The sequence below is a fragment of the Oncorhynchus gorbuscha genome, unplaced genomic scaffold (genome assembly GCF_021184085.1).
Source record: "Oncorhynchus gorbuscha isolate QuinsamMale2020 ecotype Even-year unplaced genomic scaffold, OgorEven_v1.0 Un_scaffold_16:::fragment_2:::debris, whole genome shotgun sequence".
Classification (NCBI taxonomy): domain Eukaryota; kingdom Metazoa; phylum Chordata; class Actinopteri; order Salmoniformes; family Salmonidae; genus Oncorhynchus; species Oncorhynchus gorbuscha.
The window spans coordinates 219324-244000 of NW_025744820.1; the positions used below are offsets into that span (position 1 = coordinate 219324).

The 24677-nt window shown below is 43.1% G+C and overlaps 3 protein-coding genes across 7 annotated transcripts; 1 reads left to right on the forward strand and 2 right to left on the reverse strand.

The window, feature by feature from the left end:
• Nucleotides 1-489: 489 nt before the first annotated feature.
• On the reverse strand, nucleotides 490-11665 carry LOC124017115 (26S proteasome non-ATPase regulatory subunit 14). The gene is made up of 11 exons (XM_046332511.1): nucleotides 11516-11665; nucleotides 10764-10813; nucleotides 8928-8999; nucleotides 8714-8833; nucleotides 8522-8592; nucleotides 8118-8268; nucleotides 2044-2151; nucleotides 1871-1945; nucleotides 1462-1587; nucleotides 783-845; nucleotides 490-665 (listed from the first exon to the last, which is right to left on the reverse strand). The coding sequence occupies exons 2-11, from the start codon at nucleotides 10809-10811 to the stop codon at nucleotides 567-569; spliced, it is 933 nt and encodes a 310-aa protein (XP_046188467.1). The 5' UTR covers nucleotides 10812-10813; nucleotides 11516-11665; the 3' UTR covers nucleotides 490-566.
• Nucleotides 11666-13379: 1714 nt separating this feature from the next.
• On the reverse strand, nucleotides 13380-21086 carry LOC124017114 (motile sperm domain-containing protein 2-like). 4 transcript variants are annotated; one of them, XM_046332508.1, is made up of 16 exons: nucleotides 20925-21086; nucleotides 20559-20647; nucleotides 20412-20469; nucleotides 18395-18550; nucleotides 17974-18060; nucleotides 17482-17636; nucleotides 16841-16901; nucleotides 16476-16514; nucleotides 16257-16381; nucleotides 15627-15782; nucleotides 15390-15487; nucleotides 15103-15196; nucleotides 14917-15013; nucleotides 14627-14756; nucleotides 14378-14480; nucleotides 13380-14029 (listed from the first exon to the last, which is right to left on the reverse strand). In XM_046332508.1, exons 2-16 carry the CDS (start codon nucleotides 20589-20591, stop codon nucleotides 13877-13879), a joined length of 1545 nt encoding a protein of 514 aa, XP_046188464.1. In that variant the 5' UTR covers nucleotides 20592-20647; nucleotides 20925-21086; the 3' UTR covers nucleotides 13380-13876. The 4 variants fall into 4 exon arrangements, with proteins under 4 accessions (XP_046188464.1, XP_046188466.1, XP_046188465.1 ...); XM_046332510.1 differs by having other exon boundaries at nucleotides 20559-20640; nucleotides 20924-21086; XM_046332509.1 differs by having other exon boundaries at nucleotides 20559-20644; nucleotides 20924-21086.
• Nucleotides 20624-23421, forward strand: LOC124017116 (gem-associated protein 8-like). Of its 2 annotated transcripts, none has more exons than XM_046332513.1 (4): nucleotides 20624-20742; nucleotides 21501-21551; nucleotides 21714-22089; nucleotides 22311-23421. In XM_046332513.1, the coding sequence occupies exons 2-4, from the start codon at nucleotides 21549-21551 to the stop codon at nucleotides 22568-22570; spliced, it is 639 nt and encodes a 212-aa protein (XP_046188469.1). In that variant the 5' UTR covers nucleotides 20624-20742; nucleotides 21501-21548; the 3' UTR covers nucleotides 22571-23421. The 2 variants fall into 2 exon arrangements, with proteins under 2 accessions (XP_046188469.1, XP_046188468.1); XM_046332512.1 differs by lacking the exon at nucleotides 20624-20742 and adding an exon at nucleotides 20883-21222.
• Nucleotides 23422-24677: the final 1256 nt, after the last annotated feature.

The window sequence follows — 24677 nt, forward strand, 5'->3', positions numbered from 1 at the left end:
ACAAAATACTGCTAATGTTATACCTCCTAGTACCATGTGGCAGGTAGATTATATATTTAAAACATATTTATAGCTAATGACAACATTCATATATTTCCTTTTTCTATCAGGAAGTATTACTCAATCTTGAAAGTGGGCATGTCTCACATCAAATGGGGGAGGGTAATTTTAGTGATTGGAAAACAAGGCTTCAAGGAGTATCAGAAGTGCCATCAACCATGGCATAACTAATTGAAAAATGACAGCTAGTGATAGCTGGCAGCTTGGCAAGATTCATAGGGTGTGTCAGAAATGCCACCCTATTCACAATATATGTGTACTAGATTTGATCAGGGAACTACATAAGGATTAGTGTGCCATTTCAGATGCAGCCATTCTGTGTGTATGGACCAAAACATTCTCTCAGACACCCATCTGAGACCAGCCATTCAAACCGCAACACATCACCCATGCTGCTGTTTTGTATTATAAGGATACAAGTCCACGGCCCACCTTTCATACACATTTATTTTTTATAAAACAAAACAAAGTTAGAATATGAACAGTTAAATGCAAGAGGGGTGGCTTCACTGAAAGACCACAGTGTCCAACATGGCGGCTAGGCACTGAACGATGTTGGACGTCATCAGGACATCGACGTGCTCCTCCAGGTGCCTCTTGGGATCCTGCGAGAAGAACACGGTAAACAGGTCAAGGAGGGTCATCGCAAATATTATACATGGGCATTTATGATGTAGCTCGCAAAACAGAGATTGTGTTCAGGTTACAGCGAGGACGGATACCTGCTTTCCGACGTTCTTGATGGCCAGCTGCTCAGGGGTCATCTTATCCTCTTCTTCGACCGCCTGGGGTAGAACACAGGAACATTGATACTCACTCAGCGTTAACATTTAAAGCTGGGTTTTGTTCATTATGGCATGTAAAGGGGAAAAAAAACTATTTGGAACAGAATACAAAAAAAGTATATTGATTTTATTTGACCTTTAATAAACACAAAACATACATCATACAAACATCAGTTGCATCACACCTGCCCAGAACACCATCACACATCTCCAGCGGCCACATCACTTTCCGCCACATGGCCTGAAACGCCAACATTTTGTTTCTCTCCCTAGCCCGCCCACTCACTTTCAATAATAAATCATTCGATTTTTCCATTGTGTTAATGATGGCGGATTGATTGATTTCCAAGTTTTTTTCAAGATGAGTGATGAGAATAGAATCGTCCAACCCATCAGGTATCTCACTACACCCCCATGCGCCATGCCCATGTCTTGGAAATTAGTGTTTCTGATTGGACAAGTCCAGGTAGTCCCTCCCTGTTGTAGTCCATTTTATTCCATTTGAATACTAATGAACACCACCCGGGATAACTCATGTAGTTTGCCCACGCTGACCCCTGGTCTAAAAATACTTCCAGGCCCTCCCACTTTCCCCTTCTGATCCCTGCCTGCTCACCTTGTTGTAGTTCTTGGCCAGCTCCAGCATCTCCTTGACGATGTTTTCGTTGAGCTTGCAGTGCTCGCTGTAGTCCTGCAGGGTCAGGCCCTCCATCCAGCTCTTCTTGTGTAAGTTCAACAGCATCTGGGAGGTCAAGGATCAAAAGTCACTCAAGGATCATATGTTAATGTGGCACATGCAACCAAGAGAGGATAGAGGCACCGTGTATGTATTGTTATGGCGCACAGAAGATGACATCACCTGTCATTCAGGAGAACATACAGTAAGCATATTATGAAATGTCACTGTGGCGAAATCATAATTAACTCATTAAACTACGACAGTCAACAGTCCTGGTCTTTTTCTGATATCATTCTATACTCCCCTTAAACAGATGTCATAATAGATTTTCAGAAATGTTTCACACCTTTTGCTCGAGTTCATTTTTCCTGTAGTTGATGGTGATGGAGTAGTAATGCCTGTTCAGTCCATGGATCAAAGCCTTGGAGGAGGACAACAGATGATTGAAATAAGAACAGAAACTCTACATTCACGTGCATGTTAAAAACACAGAGCTGGTCGGAGGCTCCATGGTCTTACCTGGATGGAGGGCTTGTTCAGATGGCCCAGGTTGGAGGTGGTTTGCCTGGGCTCGTGTCCCAGAACCATCATGTTGGCGTTGATCAGCCGGAACGCATCGATAACAACCTGCCCGAAATAACAAGAAGGAATCACGTGTTATCTCACAGAGAGCAGAGGAACGAAGTCCGTACCATTTGAAATTCAATTCCCGAACAGAAGAAGAAAAATGTGAAAAAAATTGAAAGAATGCCAAGTAAGTACCACACTCTGCTTTGGATCTAAGCCATGAGGGTAACGTTGTGTGTGAGAATACTGTGAAAGGGAGAGTAGATGACTGGGGGAGGGAGGGAGATAGTGAACAGCAGATCAGGGATGGTACCAACTGCTGTAAGCAGGCTGTCACTCCAGATGTGTGTAAACGACACCGAAACCACAGCCGTGCCTGAGTGCAGGACATGTCCCTAGTCACATCCTATTACTAGACCCTGCGTTGCATCCTTCCAGGTGAGTAGACATTGCATAGCCATAGCAAGGTAAAGATATGCAACCATGCTTGGAGAGCCTCTGCCGGACCGCGGTTGTGTGAAAGCATGACAGGTGAGTAGCTCACGGTTACAGTCATGGTAAAACATTGATGGATTTATGGTGGACCTGACTTATGCCTTTGTTTACTAGGATGTCACCCTGAGACTTGCATCCATACATTTTACTACAAAGCATAGGAGATTAGTGTGTTGAAACACATTTAGCTGTTTTCTTTCACTGGTCCTGGCTGCCTTAGCCAAGGATGAGGTGCCTGATTTTTAATACCCGTGTCACTCCAAATTAACTCTAGGTTATCGTGTCTTGCATGGAAATTGGTCTCACGAAGGAAAGGTGCCGAGCACCGTGAAAAGACCAGCATTATTGTTATGTTCTGTGGTTATAGTGGCTGCTCATTGATTGTACACAATCCATTATGGTCTATGAGATTCCGAGTGGCAGACAGAGTGACGAGAGACAGTGAACGTGACAGGGAAGCAGGACACTGCCATGTTCTGAGCACATCAAGAGTAGGCTTCATCTTTCACAAGCAAGACTTGGCTGAGAGACACCTTTTTTCTCGAAGGCAGAGGCGGTGAAACCTGCTAAAAACACAAATATGTCAAAATGAAGATTGGCAAACGTGCCCTGGTATTTGTAAGTTTGTAAAAATTTAATGTATATATTTTTATATTCTCTCTCACGCTTGGGTGGCAAAATATTAAGACTAAAAAGGTTAAGCCATCCCCTCGGTCATCAACACACTACTCTTAATAGCAATCTAATTAAATATCTTTATGAGATCGCCTGTGCTTCGGAACCATTTCTAATGTAAAACATTGGGGAGCTAACTTTCATTTCTAGTGGTGCACTCTCCTCTGAGCGGAGATCACACATTGAGATGGAATTGGCTCTCACATTCACAGACAGCTCTGTGGAGGTGATAATAGACAGCTCCCTGCAGCACAGAGGCAGGAGCAGATGGAGGAAGTGCCATATGGGGCCCGTGAGGGTGGAAGAGAGAGAAAGAAACATAACAAGGAAAGGAGGGTGGTGGGGATTGGGGGGGGGGGGGGGTGTATGATCAGTTCTAGATGAAGACGTCTCAATCCCAGGAGATCTATGAGTAAACAACCTTAGATGACTACACACGCTGTTAACTCAAATCGTTAAGAGATTTCTAGCTTCCACCCAGTCAGCCAACCACTGATTTTATTATTGAATTGATTGAAGTTTGCACACACAAGAAAGTCAACCTGTCACACAATTGGCATACAAATTAAATGAGAACCTTGCTAAATATAAAAGATAATCAAATCACCAGTCCATTCACAGCATTGGCAGGTGCCATCACAATCATGGTGGTTCAGGGACGCAAACTGATGAAGGCCCAAAAAGGTGAGAAATATTTTTCGCGGGGGAAAAAAAAAAAAATCTGTGTAAACGCCTGTTCCCATTTTCTGTACGTGTGCTGCACATAAACCTGATAGTCACACCTCTACTCAATACAACACTCTACTCAATACAACACATTGAATTTAGCTTCACACTTTTTTACTGTATAATAAAAAAGGCTACTGCAGAAAATAGCTGATTTGCTCATATCCAAAGGCCTACCTATGATCGAGCAGGAGGAACGTAGTTAGGAATACAACTGCATAATGATCTGCATTTTCATCGTGGCAGTAAGGGGAAAACACACTAGGCCTATATGAAACCATATTTAGCCTAGTCTTCAGACAACTTTAAATGCATAGCCTACACACACTCCTTACCTGCCACACACCCACCCTCCCAAATGTTAGGCACCAAACAGAATTTAAAGTGAAACTGTTTCATATCTGCAAAGTAACTCAAGCACTGTCAGACAGACAACCATAATATGAAAAATATAAAATTCCCAGTTTATGCTGGAAAACCAACTTTATAAGAGGTTTTAAAAATAGGCTCTACTTGACTCAGAATTCCATGATGTATAGTAAGGCATTATTGGCAGAATAGATGGATGCAGTTCAATGGACGATTAATATAATTCACCAATACATTTCTTGGAGGTCCAGAATATATTGCTATCAGGTTGTAAAGCAAAGCTGGCCTGGTACATCGTTTGTTGCCTCCACCCATTCAGGATGCACTGTTTCAGTTTCAATGAGTGAATATTTTCAACAAAAAACAGATGACTAAATAAGGCTGGGAATGTTAATACAATCAAACTATACGGTCACGCCATTCATCCTCCAACATCACGTTTCAGCATAATAATACACTTCCTTCCCCATGTCGCAAGGATCTGTACACAATTCCTGGAAGCTGAAAATGTCCCAGTTCTTTCATGGTCTGCATACTCACCAGACATGTCATTCATTGAGCATGTTTGGGATGCTCTGAATCGACGTGTACGACAGCGTGTTCCAGTTCCTGCCAACATCTTCGCACAACCATTGAAGAGTGGGACAACATTCCACAATCAACAGCCTGATCAACTCCACGCAAAGGAGATGTCACGCTGCATGACGCAAATGGTGGTCACACCAGATACTGACTGTCTTCTGATCAACACCCCGACCTTTTAAAAAAAACGGTATCTGTTACCAGATGCATATCTGTATTCCCAGTCATGTGAAATCCCTAGATCAGGGCCTAATGGGGCAGCAATCCGTTCACATCAGCAAACCGCTCACAAACACCACCATACACGTGGTCTGCGGTTGTGAGGCCGGTTGGACATACTACCAAATTCGTTGGAGGCGGCTTATGGTAGAGAAATGACCATTCAATTATCTGGCAACAGCTCTGGGGACATTACTGCAGTCAACAAGAAATGTGAACCGCTTTGCTAGCTAGCTCTTTTGAATTTGAACGACATCCACAATAAGCATATCGCTTAGTTCCGTTTGTATATATTTTGCATCAATCAAATGGGCGGGAAGGCAGGTTTCCATTCAGTTGTCAAAACGTGAGTTGGGACAAGCATGCATTGACAGGCAAGCTGCAGAAGGACGAGCAGGCTACTATTCCCCATCATTTATCAGTGCAATTGAGACGGCCAACTAGCTGAAAGTTTGAGAGGTTTTATCTAATGTTCCCTCGTTAGATTCAGCTCATCACGTTCTGGCTAGCTAGTTGTGGATCTTATTGTTGTTTATGTGCATAGGCAACGGAGGGAGAGAGAGCCTAACTTTAAGGTTGCTTGATCAATAGGACTGAAGGTGCCAAATAATATAATAATAATAATATATGCCATTTAGCAGACGCTTTTATCCAAAGCGACTTACAGTCATGTGTGCATACATTCTACGTATGGGTGGTCCCGGGAATCGAACCCACTACCCTGGCGTTACAAGCGCCATGCTCTACCAACTGTAAGAGGACTCCCGTGGTATTTACATATTTGCAGAAATAATCCATCCAGATGTATTTTATGGCTTTTGGCGTATGCGTTCTAATGATAAAAAGTCACGCTGCTGCTAATTCCTGTAAACACACAGTCCAGTTCAAAATGAATGACGGCAGGCCCGCGTGGCAAATGGCTTATTTGCATATAGGCCTACTGCAACTGATTGGCTATGGCGCACTGAACTGCGAAGACTTCAGGTTTTATTTACTGCAGTGTCTTAATTATCCAAACGTGCGGCCGCTTTCCCACTTTTCACAAATGCCTTAATATAAGCCATTCCCAAACATTCTATGAATTTATGAAAACGACCGTATCTAAGCGCTCATTCTTCCTGGGCGTGTGTATATGATCCGATTTTAATAAGATTTCATGTTGCTAAAACGCTGTCAGTTACAATTTAAGGAACACCAGAAAAAGAGTGCCATCCAAAATGCGTATAGCCACGGTACCATGCTAGCTAGCCAGGTAACATCACTAAACAAGGTTGTTTGTTATCAAAACAAAAACGTGGGCCCTTGAGTAGTTTAAAGCCGCACGCGTCATGGTTAAAGATATTGTACACGAGGGGGCGTGCTGAACTACTTTAGCACCGCTGTGCCTTGGTTATTATGTACGAGGCAGAGCAGAGTACCGTAGATCACCAGTCATGTTAAAAAAGTTGTTTTGCACAACCGAGTTGATTTTCTACAACCGGTAACCAATTAAATACGTAAAAATATTTCTATAAATTAATTCATAGGCTACCATTTCATCCCTGACGAAAATATCGGCCTGGTCCCGACACAACTACGGTTGCTAGCCAAGCCGGCTGTTCATTCCATCAGTTGTTGCAAACCAAATGGTATGAAGTCTAGATGCCTTTTACAGTGAAGATCCAGGTAATGAATTGTCTTGACATTACTTCTCCTTGCATCCAGTCTAACATTTAGTTTTCGACAACGAAGGCTTTGTACAAACGTTTGTCTCTTGACATTTATAATTGTATTTTAACCTCCCTTTCTGATCTTGTCTCATCGCTTCAACTTCCGAACTGGCTCGGGAGGCAAAGGTTGAGTCATGCGTCCTCCGAAACATGACCTGCCAATGCTTGTTTTGACCAACCCCTCGTAGACGAAATTACCTCAAATGTGCGCTAATTCATGGTAGAAAGTAGCTCCGGTAATGTGGAGCATAACCTTTGAGTGGTTTGGCATAGAATCTCACGGCGTTCAGTGATGTAAAGGCACGAGTAGGCCTTTCACTGTGCTCTTTTTTTCCTCTATAGCAGTGGCACTCAGAGGCTGCATGACAGCGAAGCCTAGTCAGACCGGCCTGCTTGCTCTTACAGGTGAAATGAAAAGATACTATCCACTTCGCTCACGCTGTGAGCCACTCAAATAATTAAGCAAATGTAACAAACCCCATCACTGTCTGCACACACCAGCTCTCCATCACGGCTAAATTACATTTTTTTAAACTGACGGAGATGCGCAGAAAGTATGGCGTGAGAAAAGCAGTTGAGTAGGCTTAACGCAAGTTGGTTACTCACAAGTCACATGTGATATTGCATGAAACACTCATTCTGATATGACCTCACACTCGGATATTCTATTTGTAGGACGCATTCTGTTCTCAGTTATTCATTTCGATAAGCGAAGCATACACCATTATTCATTGAAAAGAGTATTGGGACATCACGCCTCCAATATACACTGTTGTGCAGCTACCTGCCTGCGCTACCATGCTGGGTTTAGTAATACAGCAACCAAGTCACTCCCTCGCTTCCTCCAATGCATATACGTGTTCCAGTAGGTTATTACACGCCTCGGCTTACTTTACTGTGCAAGTGTGTGGTAATGTTATCTTGCCAACTTAGATGCTAATGTAGCTAGCTAACATTAACAACTGTGTAATAATTTGCGCCATAGGAACATACATCCTCCTTATCAACTATAACCACAGCACTATTTTGCAGCCATGTTGCATTCCAAATTTCCCAATCAGAACCCCCCCTCCCCCCAGACAGTTATTTTTATGGATCTACAAAGTTCACGTGGATTACCTATTTTGAGAACAAAAATTTGGGCCATTTAAAACAGCCCGCATCCTGGTTAATGAAATTGTACACGAGAGGGAGTGCTGAACTACCTTTTTAGCACCGCTGTGATGAGTTGGCTGTGGTTGTTGGACGTACCTTTCCTTTCACGCTCTGGATGGGGTCCACCACCACGGCCACGGCTCTCTCCGACAGGGCCTCGAAACTCTGCTGGGTGTTGATGTCAACGCCGGACAGCCAGCAGCCAAACCCGGGGTGACTGTGGTACCAGCCAACCACCATCTCTGGTCTAGTTAGAGGAGCCACAGCAATGACAACCACCTCAATTATTTTAGTTCCACACCATTACTGCACAGATACCTTCCTTCATGTCTATTTTACACATTTCGTTTTATTGTTAGAAATGACATTTTTCTGTTTTTAGTGTATCCTGGAGTGGAGAGCATTTACAGTGTGACTTTGTCCGGTAGAAGCTATGCCAAATCAACAGTCGTGTTCTAACTAATATGTTTTATATTAGTAAGTCGTCCATTTGCATTTACCTGCCAGTCTGCTTAAGCATATCCAACATTTTAGCTTGGAAGACGGGGTCCACGGCCTCCACACTGACACCCTATTGGAGAGAGAAGTGCTATTACGCAAACACCGGTGGAGAAAACATCACACACATAACTGTAGAGTTACTCAAAATTGTCCTGCAAGGTCTGTTAGGGGAAATGACTGGGAAAACGTACAGTTCCTGACTGCGGCATGGCGAACACGTCAATCACTCGCACAGTGTAGTCGTCCACAAACTCGCCCAGCATCAAACCCATGACCTCCATGGGCACACCGGCACGCCCGTGCTTCAGCATCTGAATGAGATGGAAATACATGGTGAGACGTAGACGCCACGGACACACATGTAACTAGTCGGTATAAAATGGCAACTGTTTATTTCCTTCTTACCTTGAGCAGTGCCAGTGAAGAGATGTACACCTGCTCTGCAGTGTCTACGGCGGGGGCGTCTGTAGGTGGGCCCTATGGGGGAAATAACCGATTTTAGGCTAGTTTATCACGAAGAGCTGATTGGGATGACAACATACAGCTTCACTGGAGTTTATAATATATTAGTATTATATTATTGACAAACTGATGATCATTGTTTAAAGGGAGACTCAGCAAAATGACGTTGCCACGAGCGGCACCGCAGATATTGAGATGAGTGAGATGCAAGACTTCACTCTCAGTGTCTGCGCATGTCCACAGGGAAGTTGAGCCTCGTGCTTCAATCCTCTTAGTTGTTGCAGAAATTGAGCCACTATGCTGTTTACTTTCTGCTTCTACGTCATATCGTTGAGTCTACCTTTACCATTTTGTTGACAAAAAACACCACCTGCAATTTGACATTAGCCTAGCCACTAGCCAGTGAAAAACCCAGCAGCATCACACCAGTTTGAGTGTCAAGAACTGCATCTGGCACCTACTACGATACCCCATTCAAAAGCACTTCAATCTTTTGTCTTGCCCATTCACCCTCAATGGCACACATTCACAATCCATGTCTCAATTGTCTCAAGGCTTAAAAATCCTTCTTTAACCAGTCTCATCTCCTTCATCTACACTGAATGAAGTGGATTTAGCAAGTCACATCAATAAGGGACCATAGCTTTCACCTGGTCAGTCTCATGGAAAGAGCAGGTGTTCCTAATGTTTTGTACACTCAGTGTATGTTCAATATCCTGAAAGTAATATTGTAATTTAAATGGTGCTCTGAAGCCCTGCATGTCAGAGAGGGAGAAGTTAAAAGAAGACACCCCCCTCTTTTTAACACCTCTGTAGGGTGCCAAGGCAGCCACTTACTGGAGGTGTTAATTGGCAAATCCAACGCCAGTCGGGAGCAAGCTCCTCATTGGCCTCGCCTCGCAAGGCTTGGCCGCTATGAACACAACAAAGTGGGCTCTTTTCTTTTCTCTCACCAAAGAGCGCCCCGGGCCCTTGTGATTGGGCAGGGCTACACTAAAAACATGTTCCAACAAAGCATGCTCGATAATAGCGCAAGGGAGACAATGCAGTGGTTAGGTGGCCTACACCATTATTCTTTACTTTCGATTAGGCTACTTAGAATCTGTTAATACATATTGAACAGAATGCCTTGATAATCTATTCTCATTATCCGTTTCACATGACAAAGACTAGAGCAAATAGGCTATAGCTAAGAAAACTATTCAACTTGGCAGAGAGGTTATTGAGGGAGGCAACCTCTCTGCATCTCAGTGCAAGAGGCATCACTACAGCCCCTGGTTCGAATGCAGGCTGTATCACAGCTGGCCATGATTGGGAGTCCCACAGGGCGGCGCACAATTGACAGAGGGTCGTTCAGAGTTGGCCGTCATTTGTTCTTAACTGACTTGCCTAGTTCAATAACGGTTAAATAAATATAACAAAATACATTTTTATAACAATAATTGTGTGGACTATAGACCACACAACATACTAGCATTTACGATATTTAAGACAGCTGAGCAGTGCCAGGTCCCTTTCAGTCTGTGAATAAGAGCAACAAGGTCTACCCTGGCTATAGCCTCTCACTTTTAATTTGTAGTCGCTTCAGTCTATTCCACCCAACTCAAGTCAGAATCACTCCCTGTTTGGTGATCAGGGATAAGATAGGTGTTGTAGATATATAACTAGGATAGTTATAGCCCAATATTGGGGCTCTGATTCATTATTGAGTTAATGAGACAAGGTCTAAAGGCATTCCATAGCAACAGCGTGCGAGATAAGTCATGGTTGAAAACACACCTGACCCAGTCCGGGCATTCCTCCTCCAAGCCTCAGCAGCCTATCCATTTCTGTTGAGGGAAAACACAGCAATGAATGTCAACCCTATTTATCATCTTCAACCCTATTAGTTTCCAAACAATATGCGTTGTTGTTCATTCGTAAACTACAAAACAGTTGTTAATCCCTTTAACCAAAAGGCAGTCAAAAGAGCAGGATGGAATGACATGGCATAGTTTGCCAGTTAACGTTAATTGTCAGAAGACATGGTTGTGACCATCTGATTTTAATGATTCATCTGGAATGTCTGCTTTCATACAGTATCATCTAGCTATTATTCCTGACTATTATATAACTAGATATATTAAATTGTCTCATCACAAATTATTGATGACAGTAAAGTGACTACGCTAACTAACGACGTTGACAGTTAGCTACATATTATAGATAGTGGGCTAACGTTAATCATCTAGCTGTCTAAGTTAATGTTATGCGCCAGAACAAAGAAAATAGTGTTAAACGCGGGATAACACTTTATAAAAAGAGTGGTCTCTGTACACTAACCAACATGTTTGACTAAGTTTGCTAACGTTAACCAGATAAACTGCCTTAGCTCGCTTGCTAGCGGTAACGTTAGCGACAGTTAACTAGCTAATGTTAGCTCTTTCATTACACGCGACAGTCGGAAAACAAAACTGACATAGCAACTTCTTCGGCACGGATTAATTGTTGCTAGGGTAGTGATATAAACATTTGTGGGAGAGGGATCTTACCTGTTCAAGATGTGAAAATGTTGGAAAGAATAGTCGTGTGTGCTAACTATTCAAGTCTCGCTTGCTACAATGAATCAGCCAGAATTCCTCAATCAAAACAAATTCGTCGGAACATTGGGTACTTCCGGCGCCTTGATGACCACTTCCACTCTCCGCTACATTCTGCTGTAGGTCGCTTTCTAGAAGCAAGGGGGAGCTGACTGCAGCTGAATCACTGTCCCTTAAGCTGCACCAGCCAGTAAAGCTGTATATGCATTTAGAACAGACCCAAATTGATGCTCAAAGCTCCAAATATTAGTGTTATACAAACTAGGCTAACAAACCTGTTCCAACCTTTGGGAGAATGCATTATTACCATTGTCCCTAGCTACCAATGTGGGCATCCTATTGCAGCCTGCTATAATTGTCACATCATACAATTATATTCCCCTGAGATTTGTAGCTTGTTTGTCGTGCAATGACTAAAAGCTGTTTTTGTTCTGCTTCCCTTCTCACATAATATATAACTGTTGGTCCCCTCATTTCCATCCCTGGGGATTTGACACCTTGTAATTAGCTTCTTACTACACCCCCACAATGGCTCCCATTCTCTAGTATAACCAACATTTGGGTGGCAGGCAGACATAGCCTACACAGAATGAGGACACGTCCCAAAACAGTCAAGGATGATCTACAGTTGTGGAACATGTTCTTAGGTATCAAGTCAAGACCGACCAAAAGCTGAGATTACAGATATTACCAAAGTGTACAATAGATGTCATAAATTGGTTTAGGCTACAGAACCATTGTCACCAATGACAAAGAAGATGGGGGCAATACGATCACCACTTAACAATCACACATACTTTATCTAATGTGCCAGTTGCTGTACATCTCTACATCTATTCTTGGAAGGCCGTACCTCAGCATCAGAGGGAGTCAAATAGTGAATCACACTCAATTAGTGTAATAACAGTCAAGATAATTACACAAGAAAACTACCAGGGAGAGAGAAAAAAAACACCTAGTGATCACATCTGTCGACACGGAATGCGTGTCAGCCATTAAATTGTCTATCTCTGCCTGAGGTGTATCACCTAGCCGCCATGTCCCCAGCTAATCAGTGGAGGTGTTGGGAGGAGAACGTTTGTTTCTCTCTTCATCTACACCTCCCTCCAGAACGCCTGTCACATCAGCGGAGGGGAAAGGTCACCCCAGCGCCATCTGCTCAAAGCGGGGCTCCTCTGCCAAAAGAAGCCAACCACACACTATGCAGTAGAGTAGACCAATTAAAAACAACGTTGCCTATTTCGTTCAGAAAAATGTATGAATGTATCTCTCCCAATTTCTTGTAAGGGAGTTGGATGTGGAGTACATAGTGACAGACAGGTGTTTAAAAAAAACACCAACCGTTGATTACTTCCGTAAATATCTCAGAATGTGCTTCAGAGCACAATTATTTTGCATTGGTGTCAAAGGGAGGGAGGTGAGTGAGTGTCATTATCTTTTAATCAAATCAATAAATGTGTTTATATCAGAGTGTATGTTGGTATTTGGCTGCTTCTGCAGAGGAATCAAGGGAAAATGCTACAGGACTTTTACAACGTAATAACTAATGTAAATTACACTGTATAAACACCAAGACACGTTGGCTATAAAACTCTATTTGTGGTCTTCCATTCATATAAACCCATAGTAAATAGTTCTAGTTAGACATAATTCAGAAAATAGGTTAAAAAGGTCCAATGCAGCTGTTTTTATCTCAATATCAAATTATTTTCTGGGTAAAAATTAAGTACCTTACTGTGATTTTAATTGAAAACATGGCCAGAAAAGAAACAAAAATAGCTTTTTAGCAAAGTGAAATTTCTCGGGAAAACTGAAAACTAGCTGTTATTGGCAGAGAGGTTTGGCAGAGAGGTTTGGCAGAGAGGTTTGCAACCCTCTTTCTTATTGGTCTATTAAATAATTTACTGCCTGTTGAGGTCACCAGGCAGGCCAAAACTCCATACCATCAAAACGGTCATGGCGAGAAAGGCTCCAGCTTTTGTCAAATTAATGTAAAAAGTTGCCAACCTTAACCTAATTCTCCTAACCTGCTACGAAAAGTCAAGTCTGACGTTAACTTGACGAAAGCTAGATCCCCTCGAGCCATCACCCACTCAAACAGGTCTTACACTAAAAGTGCATTATAATTGCTTTCATAATTTCACAGTATTATTCCAACCTGATAGTGTGGAAATATAATTATATTCAGTGTCCAAAGGTCATAGAGTGGATTGCGAGCAGTTCCTCGTATTTATGCTCCAATCAGAAATCGACTTTCATCCTGACTCCACTGTGACTGGTCCTTCTGTCTTCTTCCTCCACCATGGGAAAGTTTCAAAATGGCCACTCCCCAGTGTACTGTATGTAGAGGGCAGAGAAGCCCAAGGCCGTCAGTGCAGTCACCAGTACAGTCAAGAGCTTTTGCCACCACAGGCAGTGGTCCATCTTCTGTTCCAGTCTGGAGCTGCTGGCCATCAACTGAAGGAGCTGGGGGAGGATCAGAGGGCAACAACGGCATCCGGGGCATATTCATTAGGCACCAAATGGAAGAAAACAGACCGAAACATAGTAGGACTACCTGCCCTTGTCCCGTAAGTAATGCCCATTTTTGTCTTCAGTTGCAAAACATTTAAACACACTTCCATATGGAACACGACCCAGGTGAAGTATCGGACCTTTTTCAGACCACAAACTGAACTGACTTCAGATGGACTTGATAGATTGAACATTTAAGCATGCAAAGATAATAGTACATATGTAATTGTCCTATTGAGACATTTGCATAATAAGTGTGTGTGTGTGTGTCAGTGTCTGTCACCCGAGGTCACAACTCACCGTGGTGTGCATGTCTTGGTAGCTATTGGTCTCCATTTTGTGAGACCTGTCAGTCACAGGGCTGAGTGCCGACTTGATGCCCTCTAGCATTCGACACCGCAGCCTGAAGGTAAAGAAAATAGAAGACCATTGGTGAACAGTCCTTACACATGCGTCCTCGAGGCCTAGTTGCCTTTGGTGACAGTCAACAAACCAATACTCATAAAACTGGTTTGAGTTGTGTTCTGTGCGTGTAATAGATGGTGCTACCTGTGCTCCATTATTTTAGCCTTTGGGACACCCTTCCAGAACTGGGCGAGGTCTGTGCTCCCCCCACCGCTACATGGCTCCATCTCAGCAGCCATGATTAAGAAGCGGTCCTGAGGAGAGCACAGGGACCCTGAGAGCCAATCAGAGAGGAGGGAATTCGACCACAAACAATTAGAGGACAGCAACAATTCCACATGGGCTAGTCCTTGACCTTCTCAAAACCTGAATGATGGGTTTATATTACATAGAGACAGAGGAGATGGAAGAATTAGGGCTACGATATGTAGTACCTCCATGCAGGGACACATTGATTTCCATACTCTTGCCCGCCCCACAGCTGCTATTACTGGGCTTCACCCTGTACTTCTCTGGAGCTGTGGTCCGCACCTGCGGCAAAACACAAACAAGGCTGCTCTCATACAAGTACATTGTAATGATGCAATCACACACTTAAAAAGAGCAACATGAGAACTGACCTTGAAGGCCACTTGGTTTTTGGTGACATTATTAAGCATGATCGGACATCTCTTCTCACCCTCTCTGTGGCCAAAGCACAACTCATCATCAGGACTGGAAAGAGAGAGCGAGAGTGTGGGAGCCACATATCATCTCCGTCTAGCAGCACTTAGTGTAAACAGTTGCCTCATAACCTTAAAAAGGGAGTGTGAGGTCTGTGGTTGGAAACTATGTGACTCGATACGTTTGGGAAGTGCTTAAACTATACTGTATGTATGAGGGCAAATACACAGAATCCAAAGCTAACCTGATATAGAGTAAGGTGCCTTTGAAAGTGACGGTTGGCCTACGGGATCCTTTCCATCTGATGGAGCCACCATTGTCCCCATCCTGGGCCAAGTATACCTGCCTCAGACAGAGACAGAGAAATCAAGGACACTATTGTTACTGTTGTTGACATCATTCAATGCACTTATGAGATTCGAGAGTGTAACAAAGTTCAGTATTAAAACCAAGGGGTGTCGTAAGGGAAATGAAGGACAACATTTCTGGTTCTGAGTGTAGGAGAGCTCGGCTCCAGGGCGTCCGTGGCCTCCAGGTCATCATCCTTTGACTCAGTGTCATCCTCTTGTCCAGTCTCTGATGTGGGGTTCTGGAAGACGTCATCAGGCAACGGTGGGTAACTGAATTTGAATGGGTCCTGGGAGAAAATGAGAGAAGAACTCCATAGTAAATGCAATGCATTTGTATTACATCAATTATTTAGCCTTGTAGTATAACGTACTGGTGATGAATTCTGGAAAGGTGTGTGTGTGTGTGTGTGTGTGTGTGTGTGTGTGTGTGTGTGTGTGTGTGTGTGTATATACAAAAGAGTATTGGTTTATGTACTGTATGCATGATACCAGCAAATGGCGTTGTTTGTATGTATGCGAGTATGTGTGTGTGCAAAGACACAGCAGCTTTAAATGAGAACGTGGATGTATGACTCTTGTATATGTCGGTCATGTGTCTGCCTTGTGCATCATATGCACTGTACCGAAAGCAACGTGCATGCATGTTGTCATGTTAGCCAATGGGCATACACAGATGTTTTAACATCTGCATGTGCTTATGTGCTCAGTAGATATTTGGATGCATGGGGGTCATTGTGGCCATAGAGCGGTAAGTTACACACAGTTCCTCCCATGTAGGACGGGAGGTTCTCCCTATCAACATAGTTCTGGATGTCACTCTTGGACACAAACTTCAGCTTGTCGATGGCGTCTTGACTGAGCATGTTCTTCACCATCTTCCATGCCGCTATATACAGAAGATGGGGGAGTGTAGTTAGTAGTATTGACTGCAACAGTGACATTGAGTGGAAGCATAGCAATTTCTTCTTTAAGTGACTCACCATTCATGATCCATGGCATCTCGTACATGAGCATTTTGGCTGAAATGAAATAGGACACATAAATCATAACATGATTCATTTGACATTCTCTGTAGGCAATAAAGGCATGCAATTGGGTCCACTGAGTCCTTTAACGCTATGGGACCAAATGCACCAGGTGGAAGCCATAGGCGGCTGGTGGCAGCTTAATTGGGGAGGACAAGCTCATAGTAATGGCTGGAAGGGAATTGATAGAATGGTATCGAACCCATGGCTTCCATGTGTTTGGTACCATTCCATTTACTCCATTCCAGCCTTTAGTATGAGCCGTCCTCCCCTCAGCAGCCTCCTGTGTTGGAAGCACACCAGAAGAAATGGATACTTACAAAGCAATCTAGGGTAATACACTTGGAAGCAATTGATTATATATTTGATCAAATCCATGTCCTACAAGAGAAAATAGAAGAGAGAATTCCTATCACTCAAATAAATATTTTCAACAAATAAACCAATATATCTTTCACCCTGGCACGTGAGGAGAAACTTGTTTTGAAAGCACACAGCTGTACTGCATGTCTCCTGCCATATTTTGAGCCCCAAGCTAAGGCATGACCCAGGCTGGGCAACAGAGAATACTTTGTCTCAATGTATTCCAGACACTGCTTCTCTTTATACCATCTTACGCTCCTAAGAAACCACTTCAGAGAGAAAAATGTTAGAATACAATTAATAGTCAACATCTAGTATTTCAGAGCTTGCCATCTACTACATGTTTGTGCTTGTCATGCGCAGTGCACTGTACATAATATGGAAAGGAAATAACAGAACATGCATGAGTGTAGAATAGGTGAGGATAGTTCAGGTTTATCTTAGTGGGTCTTCACAATGGTAGTTTAAAATCACCCAAAGACAAGCATTAGTTTGTAAAGATCCACTCAGTGACTTGTTAACACAAAATGTTTGGACATTGACACCAAGCTCCACAACACAAATTAGCTAGAGGGGAATGAGAGAGCAGACATCTTACAATGCAGCTTAGACCCGCTTCAGACATGTCAAAGATCACGGTGAGGGGAATCCCTGGTTCCCGCCGGGCGTAGCTCTCCAACCAGAAGGCCACGTACCTTTTCTTCTCCGTCAACATCTTCACATCCTTCACGTGCAGCTTAACCCTGAACCAGACTGGGCAGACAGCATATGGGTAATCCTCAGACGCCTTCAAGGCAGAGACCCAAATAGCTCAAAAAGACAAACTGTAATCGCCCATACAAAAATGCAAGATTCCAATCTCAATCCTAACTAGAATTGTGTCTGCACCTAAATCAGGAAACTACAATCTGAATAGTGAGATGCATAGAAAAATTATCACAGCACCCCAAAGAAAGGATGAGGCTTTTACAAGAGATAAAATGTTGATGGTGGCCATAAATGAGGTATTTCAGAAACAACATTTTCACAACAGAACCTTCTTGATTGGCAGTGAGCACATATGTTGAAAAAAATCAAATAAAAAACCTACACAGTTTGTTGCCCTCTTTATCATAGCCATGGAGATAATGCATGCCAGACTCAAATAGAGACTTTTGAACAGAGCTTTCGTTGATGTCTGGAAGAGAAAGGGATATAAAAAAATAAAATTAATCACACCGGACTATCAATGCAGTCTATAATAATAATACATTATTCTTATATATTATACTTATATAGCACTATTCATTACATAATGAAATTTCAAAGCGGAAAACATCTTATCAACACCATCATGTTCAACTAGTGGAAGTATGTCAGCAATTTGCAGAATGCACAATAATCTGGTATGTGTTCTAGCCAGCTATTCTACTGTTCTTTGTTGGAGCTATATGTTCATTAATACAGCTATACAGTATGGGACAAGGCCAGAGATTGACATCAAGTCCATGTAAAGGCAAAGGTCAATCCACCATTCAGTTTGAATTCTTTTCTCCACTGAAGACTCTCATCGATCATCTTCAAGGTGTCCTCCACCTCAAAGTGGCGCCACTCCAGATAACCATCAACCAAAACGTCATCCTTCCATAACCTGTCCACATCCCTGGAGTCATACTTGTCTGATGAGTCTGTGGGAAAATGGATGTCGCTCAGTACTATTACTCTGTGCGTTTGTGTGGTACATTGAATCCAGCTTCGGTCTTAAAACATGTGTGATAGTTTCAGGTTAAAATACTTGACTTATGATTGGTATGGACAACTATGCAGCATCAAAACAGTGGCATATACTGAACACACACACACACACCTAGGTTGATATACACTTCAAAAGGTGTAAATGCACAGTGTTCTCAGGAGAAATGTTTGCTGTTGTTGCGCAATCCTACTTTAAGCTACAGTCGTGGCCAAAAGTTTTGAGAATGAAAATTTATGTGTCACAAAGTCTGCTGCCTCAGTTTGTATGATGGCAATTTGCATATACTCCAGAATGTTATGAAGAGTGATCAGGTGAATTGAAATTAATTGCAAAGTCCCTCTTTGCCATGCAAATTAACTGAATCCCCCAAAAACATTTCCACTGCATTTCAGCCCTGCCACAAAAGAACCAGCTGAGATCAGGTCAGTGATTCTCTCGTCAACACAGGTGTGAGTGTTGACGAGGACAAGGCTGAAGATCCCTCTGTCATGCTGATTGAGTTCGAATAACAGACTGGAAGCTTCAAAAGGAGGGTGGTGCTCAGAATCATTGTTCTTTCTCTGTTATTTATGGTTACCTGCAAGGAAACACGTGCCGCCATCATTGCTTTGCACAAAAAGGGCTTCACAGGCAAGGATATTGCTGCCAGTAAGATTTCACCTAAATCAACCATTTATCGGATCATCAAGAACTTCAAGGAGAGCAGTTCAATTACTGTGAAGAATGCTTCAGGGCGCCCAAGAAAGTCCAGCAAGTGCCAGGACCGTCTCCTTAAGTTGATTCAGCTGCAGGATCGGGGCACTACCAGTACAGAGCTTGCTCAGGAATGGCAGCAGGCAGGTGTGAGTGCATCTGCACGCACAGTGAGGCAAAGACTTTGAGGATGGCCTGGTGTCAAGAAGGGCAGCAAAGAAGCCACTTCTCTCCAGGAAAAACATCAGGGACAGATTGATATTCTGCAAAAGGTACAGGGATTGGACTGCTGAGGACTGGGGTAAAGTAATTTTCTCTGATGAATCCTCTTTCCGATTGTTTGGGGCATCCGGAAAAAAGCTTGTCCGGAGAAGACAAGGAGAGCGCTACCATCAGTCCTGTGTCATGCCAACAGTAAAGCATCCTGAGACCGTTCATGTGTGGGGTTGCCTCTCAGCCAAGGAAGTGGGCTCACTCACAATATTTCCTAAGAACACAGCCATGAATAAAGAATGGTACGAACACATCCTCCGAGAGAAACGTCTCCCAACCATCCAGGAACAGTTTGGCGACAAACAATGCCTTTTCCATCACGATGGAGCACCTTGCCATAAGGCAAAAGTGATAACTAAGTGGCTCGGGGAACAAACATCGATATTTTGGGTCCATGGCCAGGAAACTCCCCAGACCTTAATCCCATTGAGAACTTGTGGTCAATCCTCGAGGCGGGTTGACAAACAAAAACCCACAAATTCTGGCAAACTCCAAGCATTGATTATGCAAGAACGGGCCTCCATCAGTCAGGATGTGGCCCAGAAGTTCATTGACAGCATGTCAGGGCGGATTGCAGAGGTCTTGAAGAAGAAGGGTCAACAATGCAAATATTGACTCTTTGCATCAACTTCATGTAATTGTCAATAAAAGCCTTTGACACTTATGAAATGCTTGTAATTATACATCTGACAAAAATATCTAAAGACACTGAGGCAGTAGACTTTGTGAAAATATATATTTGTGTCATTCTCAAAACTTTTGGCCACGACTGTACTCTATCCACAAACAGTTTTTCCAGGACAACAAGTAGAAACCAGAGCGCTCACCTTGTGCATATTCGATACGGAATCGTTTTCTTGTTTCCTCTATTTTCTTTTGAATGTCCTGTTTGAGAGGAAAGATTTCAAAATATCGCCAATTCTTCAAATGTTACAACTAAGCATGTCAACTTCTACTGTTATTATTAGGCTTACCTGCTCTGATAAAGCCGATCTTGCGTCCGTCATGCTCAAAAGACAAACCAAAACCTGTTGGTTCGGATGTGTGCCTGACGCGCTGTCTGGGAGGAAGTAGACCATCATGTTTCAACATTTCAGTTGTTACGGACGAACTGACACTCCAAAAAGCCGCAATGTCATTTCGACATTGATTTGATTGGTAAAGGCAACATGGATGCAATGATTGTACAGTATGAGGTTGGATAGTTTACAACATGTTTCGTAGTCAACACTGAACACTCAAACATTCTAATGACAACAAAAACAAACAATTTAATTTGGACTACAGCTGTAGCAGAGCACATGTATGACGCACAAATTGCATATACAATCTTCGGCACCTGTGTGTGTGTGCCACTGGCAATTGACAGATGAAGTTCTCTAGACCAGAGTTTTACCAAACCTGGTCCTGGGGCCCCCCATGGCTGCACGTTTTGGTTTTTGCCCTTGCGCTACACATCTGATTAAATAACCGACTTTCTCTCAATGTATTAGTTTGAACTACTATCCACTAGGTGGCACCATGTAGTCGTGAACTAAATAGCCTCATTTTTTCAAAGGCTTCTGGGATATATTTTTTTCCCTGTTCTTGGTTGCCGTATGCGTTTGTCAGCGTTTGAGTGTACTGCACTAAATGAAGGTAACCAGCTATATACGTTATGTATCGTGCATTTATTCACAATAAGTTACCGTCTATAATAATGTTATAGCTATTGACGTTTGAGGACATATCTATTTTATTTCTGGTGTGTGTCTAACCGCCAGCTGCCTCCATCTTTGTTTTGATGATGTCATTGCTAGCTGCTGATAATTTTATCGCTATGGCTCCCCTGGAGCGCCTATGCTAGCCAGCTAACGTTAGCTAGTACACGTTTTGAAATTAAGTGTTTTATGACAACAATACATTTCCCTTTACAGACTAGACTGTAGCTGCGATCTAAACCACGCTGCAGAAGAAGCACCACCATGGTAAGGTGCCTTTCTAGAATCAATACTTTTTTGGTTAGCCTAGTTCTGCACTCTTTGGTTAGTTTTGCACGTTAAACATTGATGAAACAATGTATGTTGGTTGGGTGTTATCAATGAACCATGGTGATGACAATCTCATCCATCCTCTGTTGTCCTGGACAGGAGGACCATTGTAGCATCTACTCCTGGTTTGCCCACCCTGTGTATGGCCACTACTGGCAGCATTACCAGCAGGCTATGAACTGGCACCAGAGACACAGGCAGGCCTACAGAAAGGCCTGGGAGGCTGCCTACGGGCCAGGGTACCCCCAACGCTACGCAGACTGGCATGGGGGAGAGGATGGAGGGAGGAGAGCAGAGGAGACGGTCGCTGCTAAGGACCATGTGGAAGAGGATTTGGAGGGGGGTGCAGATGACGAGGAGGGGGGCGGGGAAAGTGGCTCGGACAGCGAAATCGAATGTGATGTCAGCAACATGGAGATCACAGAGGAGCTGCGCCAGTATTTTGCCCAGACTGAGCGGCACAAGGAGGAGCTCAGTGAGTGTGTGTGTGTGTGTGTGTCAGTCTCTACATCCAAAAATTCCCCAATGAGTGTTAATAACTCTATAATAACCCCTTAACACCACGGTCATATGGTCTTTTGATCATATTGCTGTATAAGTACACAACTTAAAGCACCATTACAACTACATGTAATGAATTATGAAGTATTCTGAGGCTGACTTTAAACGCCTTGTGTCTTGTGTTCCTCCCCACAGAGAAGCAGCAGCAGCTGGAGGCGGAGCAGCAGGATACTTACGTGTTGGCCGACCAGGACATGCACAGAATTTCCTGGCACGGCAGGTCGCTGCCCCCCTCTGAGCGGCCGGGCGAGCGCCGAGGCGCTGAGATGAAGAAGCTGTACGGGGAAGACGCGGCAAAGGTCCAGGGTATGGAGGCGGCCATGCAGCTCACATTCGACAGAAACTGTGACAAGAAACAGCCCAAATACTGGCCCGTCATCCCTCTAAAACTGTAGCTCCACTACGGACATCCATCTTCTTCCGATGGAGCCCACCAACTCAGTTCCAGACGAGACAACCCCCTGAAACATAGAGCTGAGAAACTGGGTCATGTTCAGAAGGGAGGAAACTGATCGAAACGGAGAGTTACTCCCTGCAACCTGATCACAGTGCCTAAACATTCCCCTCTCACCATAAAATAATTTTTTTGGGGGGGTACGTTTCTGTCATTCTTAGCCAGTTATTTCTGTTCTTCTGGTTTCACAATGAAATGACAACAAATTCATAAGATGCAGGCACAAGAAGAGGACAAGTATACACAATTTGCATAAATGTTTAAACTCCCCCAGCAAATTGAGTTTAGACTCAAAAGTTACATCTTTTTTTCAGGTTACCTGTTCTGTCAACGAGCATGGTTTCATGTCCAGGTAGCTTTCAATCTATGTTCCTCTTATTGCTGTCAAGGTAGTTATTTTTTTGTATTTTTATTTGGGGGGGGGGGATTTCTTTCCTATTCATTCAACCATAAATGAAGAAAGAGATGGTTTTGATTTAATCATCTCCAGATACTGCATAATAGCCTCTGCCTCAATGTTTGTCTGCTTCTTTCTCAACAGTCAGATGGGTTGTAATCTGTCTCAGCGGCTCAGGTAGAACAATGTGTTGGTTTCTTCCCACATGTCTGTTTTATATCAAAATCGTTTGTATTTTTATTATTTTTATAGATGAAGATTGTTGATATAGTTTCTAATGAATGTTTGTGATGAATTGAAACTCTAAATACGTTATCAGATTTGAAATGTCAAACTCTGTTTCAGTGAGGCTAATGATCATTTATGTCCCTGTAAATAGAATTTTGGTACTTTGATTTAATTTGGTCTGAGTCTGTTATATATGAGAATCCAGCCACTCAGTGGATTCCGGCATAGATGTAGTGAAGGTTTTGGACCTCTAGTGAGTTACATCTACACACGCTTGACATTTACATTGGGGTCATGGTGCAGCAAACCGTTGGTGGCATTCTGTGTATAGGAGCTGCAGAGGGTATAGGAGCTGCAGAGGTCTTGCGTCACCTGGCATTTCACTCTTAGCCCACTGGCCATGGAGGCCAAGCCAAGAGGTCACGTGATATTATATAGATAATTTCCTCCCCTACCATAAACACTGATGTTACTTCTCTTGTCCCATTCAAGTTTATTCAATTTGACAAAAAGAAAGGCACTGTAACAGTATTGACAAAAACAACCCCCCCAAAAACCCATTACTATCCAGGCTGTATCACATCCGGCCGTGATTGGGAGTCTCATAGGGCAGCGCACACTTGGCGGAGGTTTGGCTGGGTAGGCCCTCATTGTAAATAAGAATTTGTTCTTAACTGACTTGCCTAGTTATATAAAGGTTAAATACAAAATTAAAATACTACATCAAGCATGTCATTATATAGATCAAAATATGTTGAATGCAATTTTGTTGCAGACATTAGTACACTTTTCTATTGACTAAAAAGGGCCCAAGGCCCAGCAGCGACGTCACTCACCCTTCCCCCGTCCCTGCGGTATGGGGTGCATTGATTTCGGGGAGAGCGTTCGCGCACTAGTGCTCCAGCGCGCGCCCTGCACGAAACAGTTCCCCACTTGCATAACTTTTTGTCACATCGCATCGGCCAAGCACTGAAAATCTACGAAAGTAACAAAATGGGTAGGTGCAATTATTAATACCTAAATACTTTCCCTTTCTTCAACTGGAAAACTTGAGTATACATGTATTTTTTTGTTTAACTTCATGCTTGGGTACGTTTTTAATGTCATAACAATGGTTTTCAGCAGGATGGAGTGCTCGATTTAGTGGGCACATAGACGTAGCCTACAGGCACGATCAATTGACAAGATTAAGGCGATGTTAAGTGATTTTCTTTATGGTGGCAGGTATAAATTCTATCATCTGAACTGCGCTCTCATAGTTACTTTGCCTAATCGAGTCTACTGTCTAATGCCTGAGTGCTGAGCATTTTCTGTGATTTGGCTGACTTTACGCAACAACAAAACATGATAATCCAATAAACTAATAGGTCTAAAGATAATACATCGGGTTTTTTTGTATTCTGTTTTATATTATGTCAGCTTT

Coding starts and splice junctions, on each gene's coding strand:
- LOC124017116 (XM_046332513.1), top strand. Junction 22,090..22,310: donor GCGGCACAAGGAGGAGCTCA/GTGAGTGTGTGT, acceptor TCCTCCCCACAG/AGAAGCAGCAGCAGCTGGAG.
- LOC124017115 (XM_046332511.1), bottom strand. CDS start 10,811: ATGGATAGGCTGCTGAGGCTTGGAGGAGGAATGCCCGGACTGGGTCAG. Junction 9,000..10,763: donor GAATGCCCGGACTGGGTCAG/GTGTGTTTTCAA, acceptor TTTCCCCCATAG/GGCCCACCTACAGACGCCCC. Junction 846..1,461: donor TGGCCAAGAACTACAACAAG/GTGAGCAGGCAG, acceptor GTTCTACCCCAG/GCGGTCGAAGAAGAGGATAA.
- LOC124017114 (XM_046332507.1), bottom strand. CDS start 20,666: ATGATGGTCTACTTCCTCCCAGACAGCGCGTCAGGCACACATCCGAAC. Junction 18,551..20,411: donor CCGTATCGAATATGCACAAG/GTGAGCGCTCTG, acceptor ATTTTCCCACAG/ACTCATCAGACAAGTATGAC. Junction 15,488..15,626: donor CTACACTCAGAACCAGAAAT/GTTGTCCTTCAT, acceptor TGTCTGAGGCAG/GTATACTTGGCCCAGGATGG.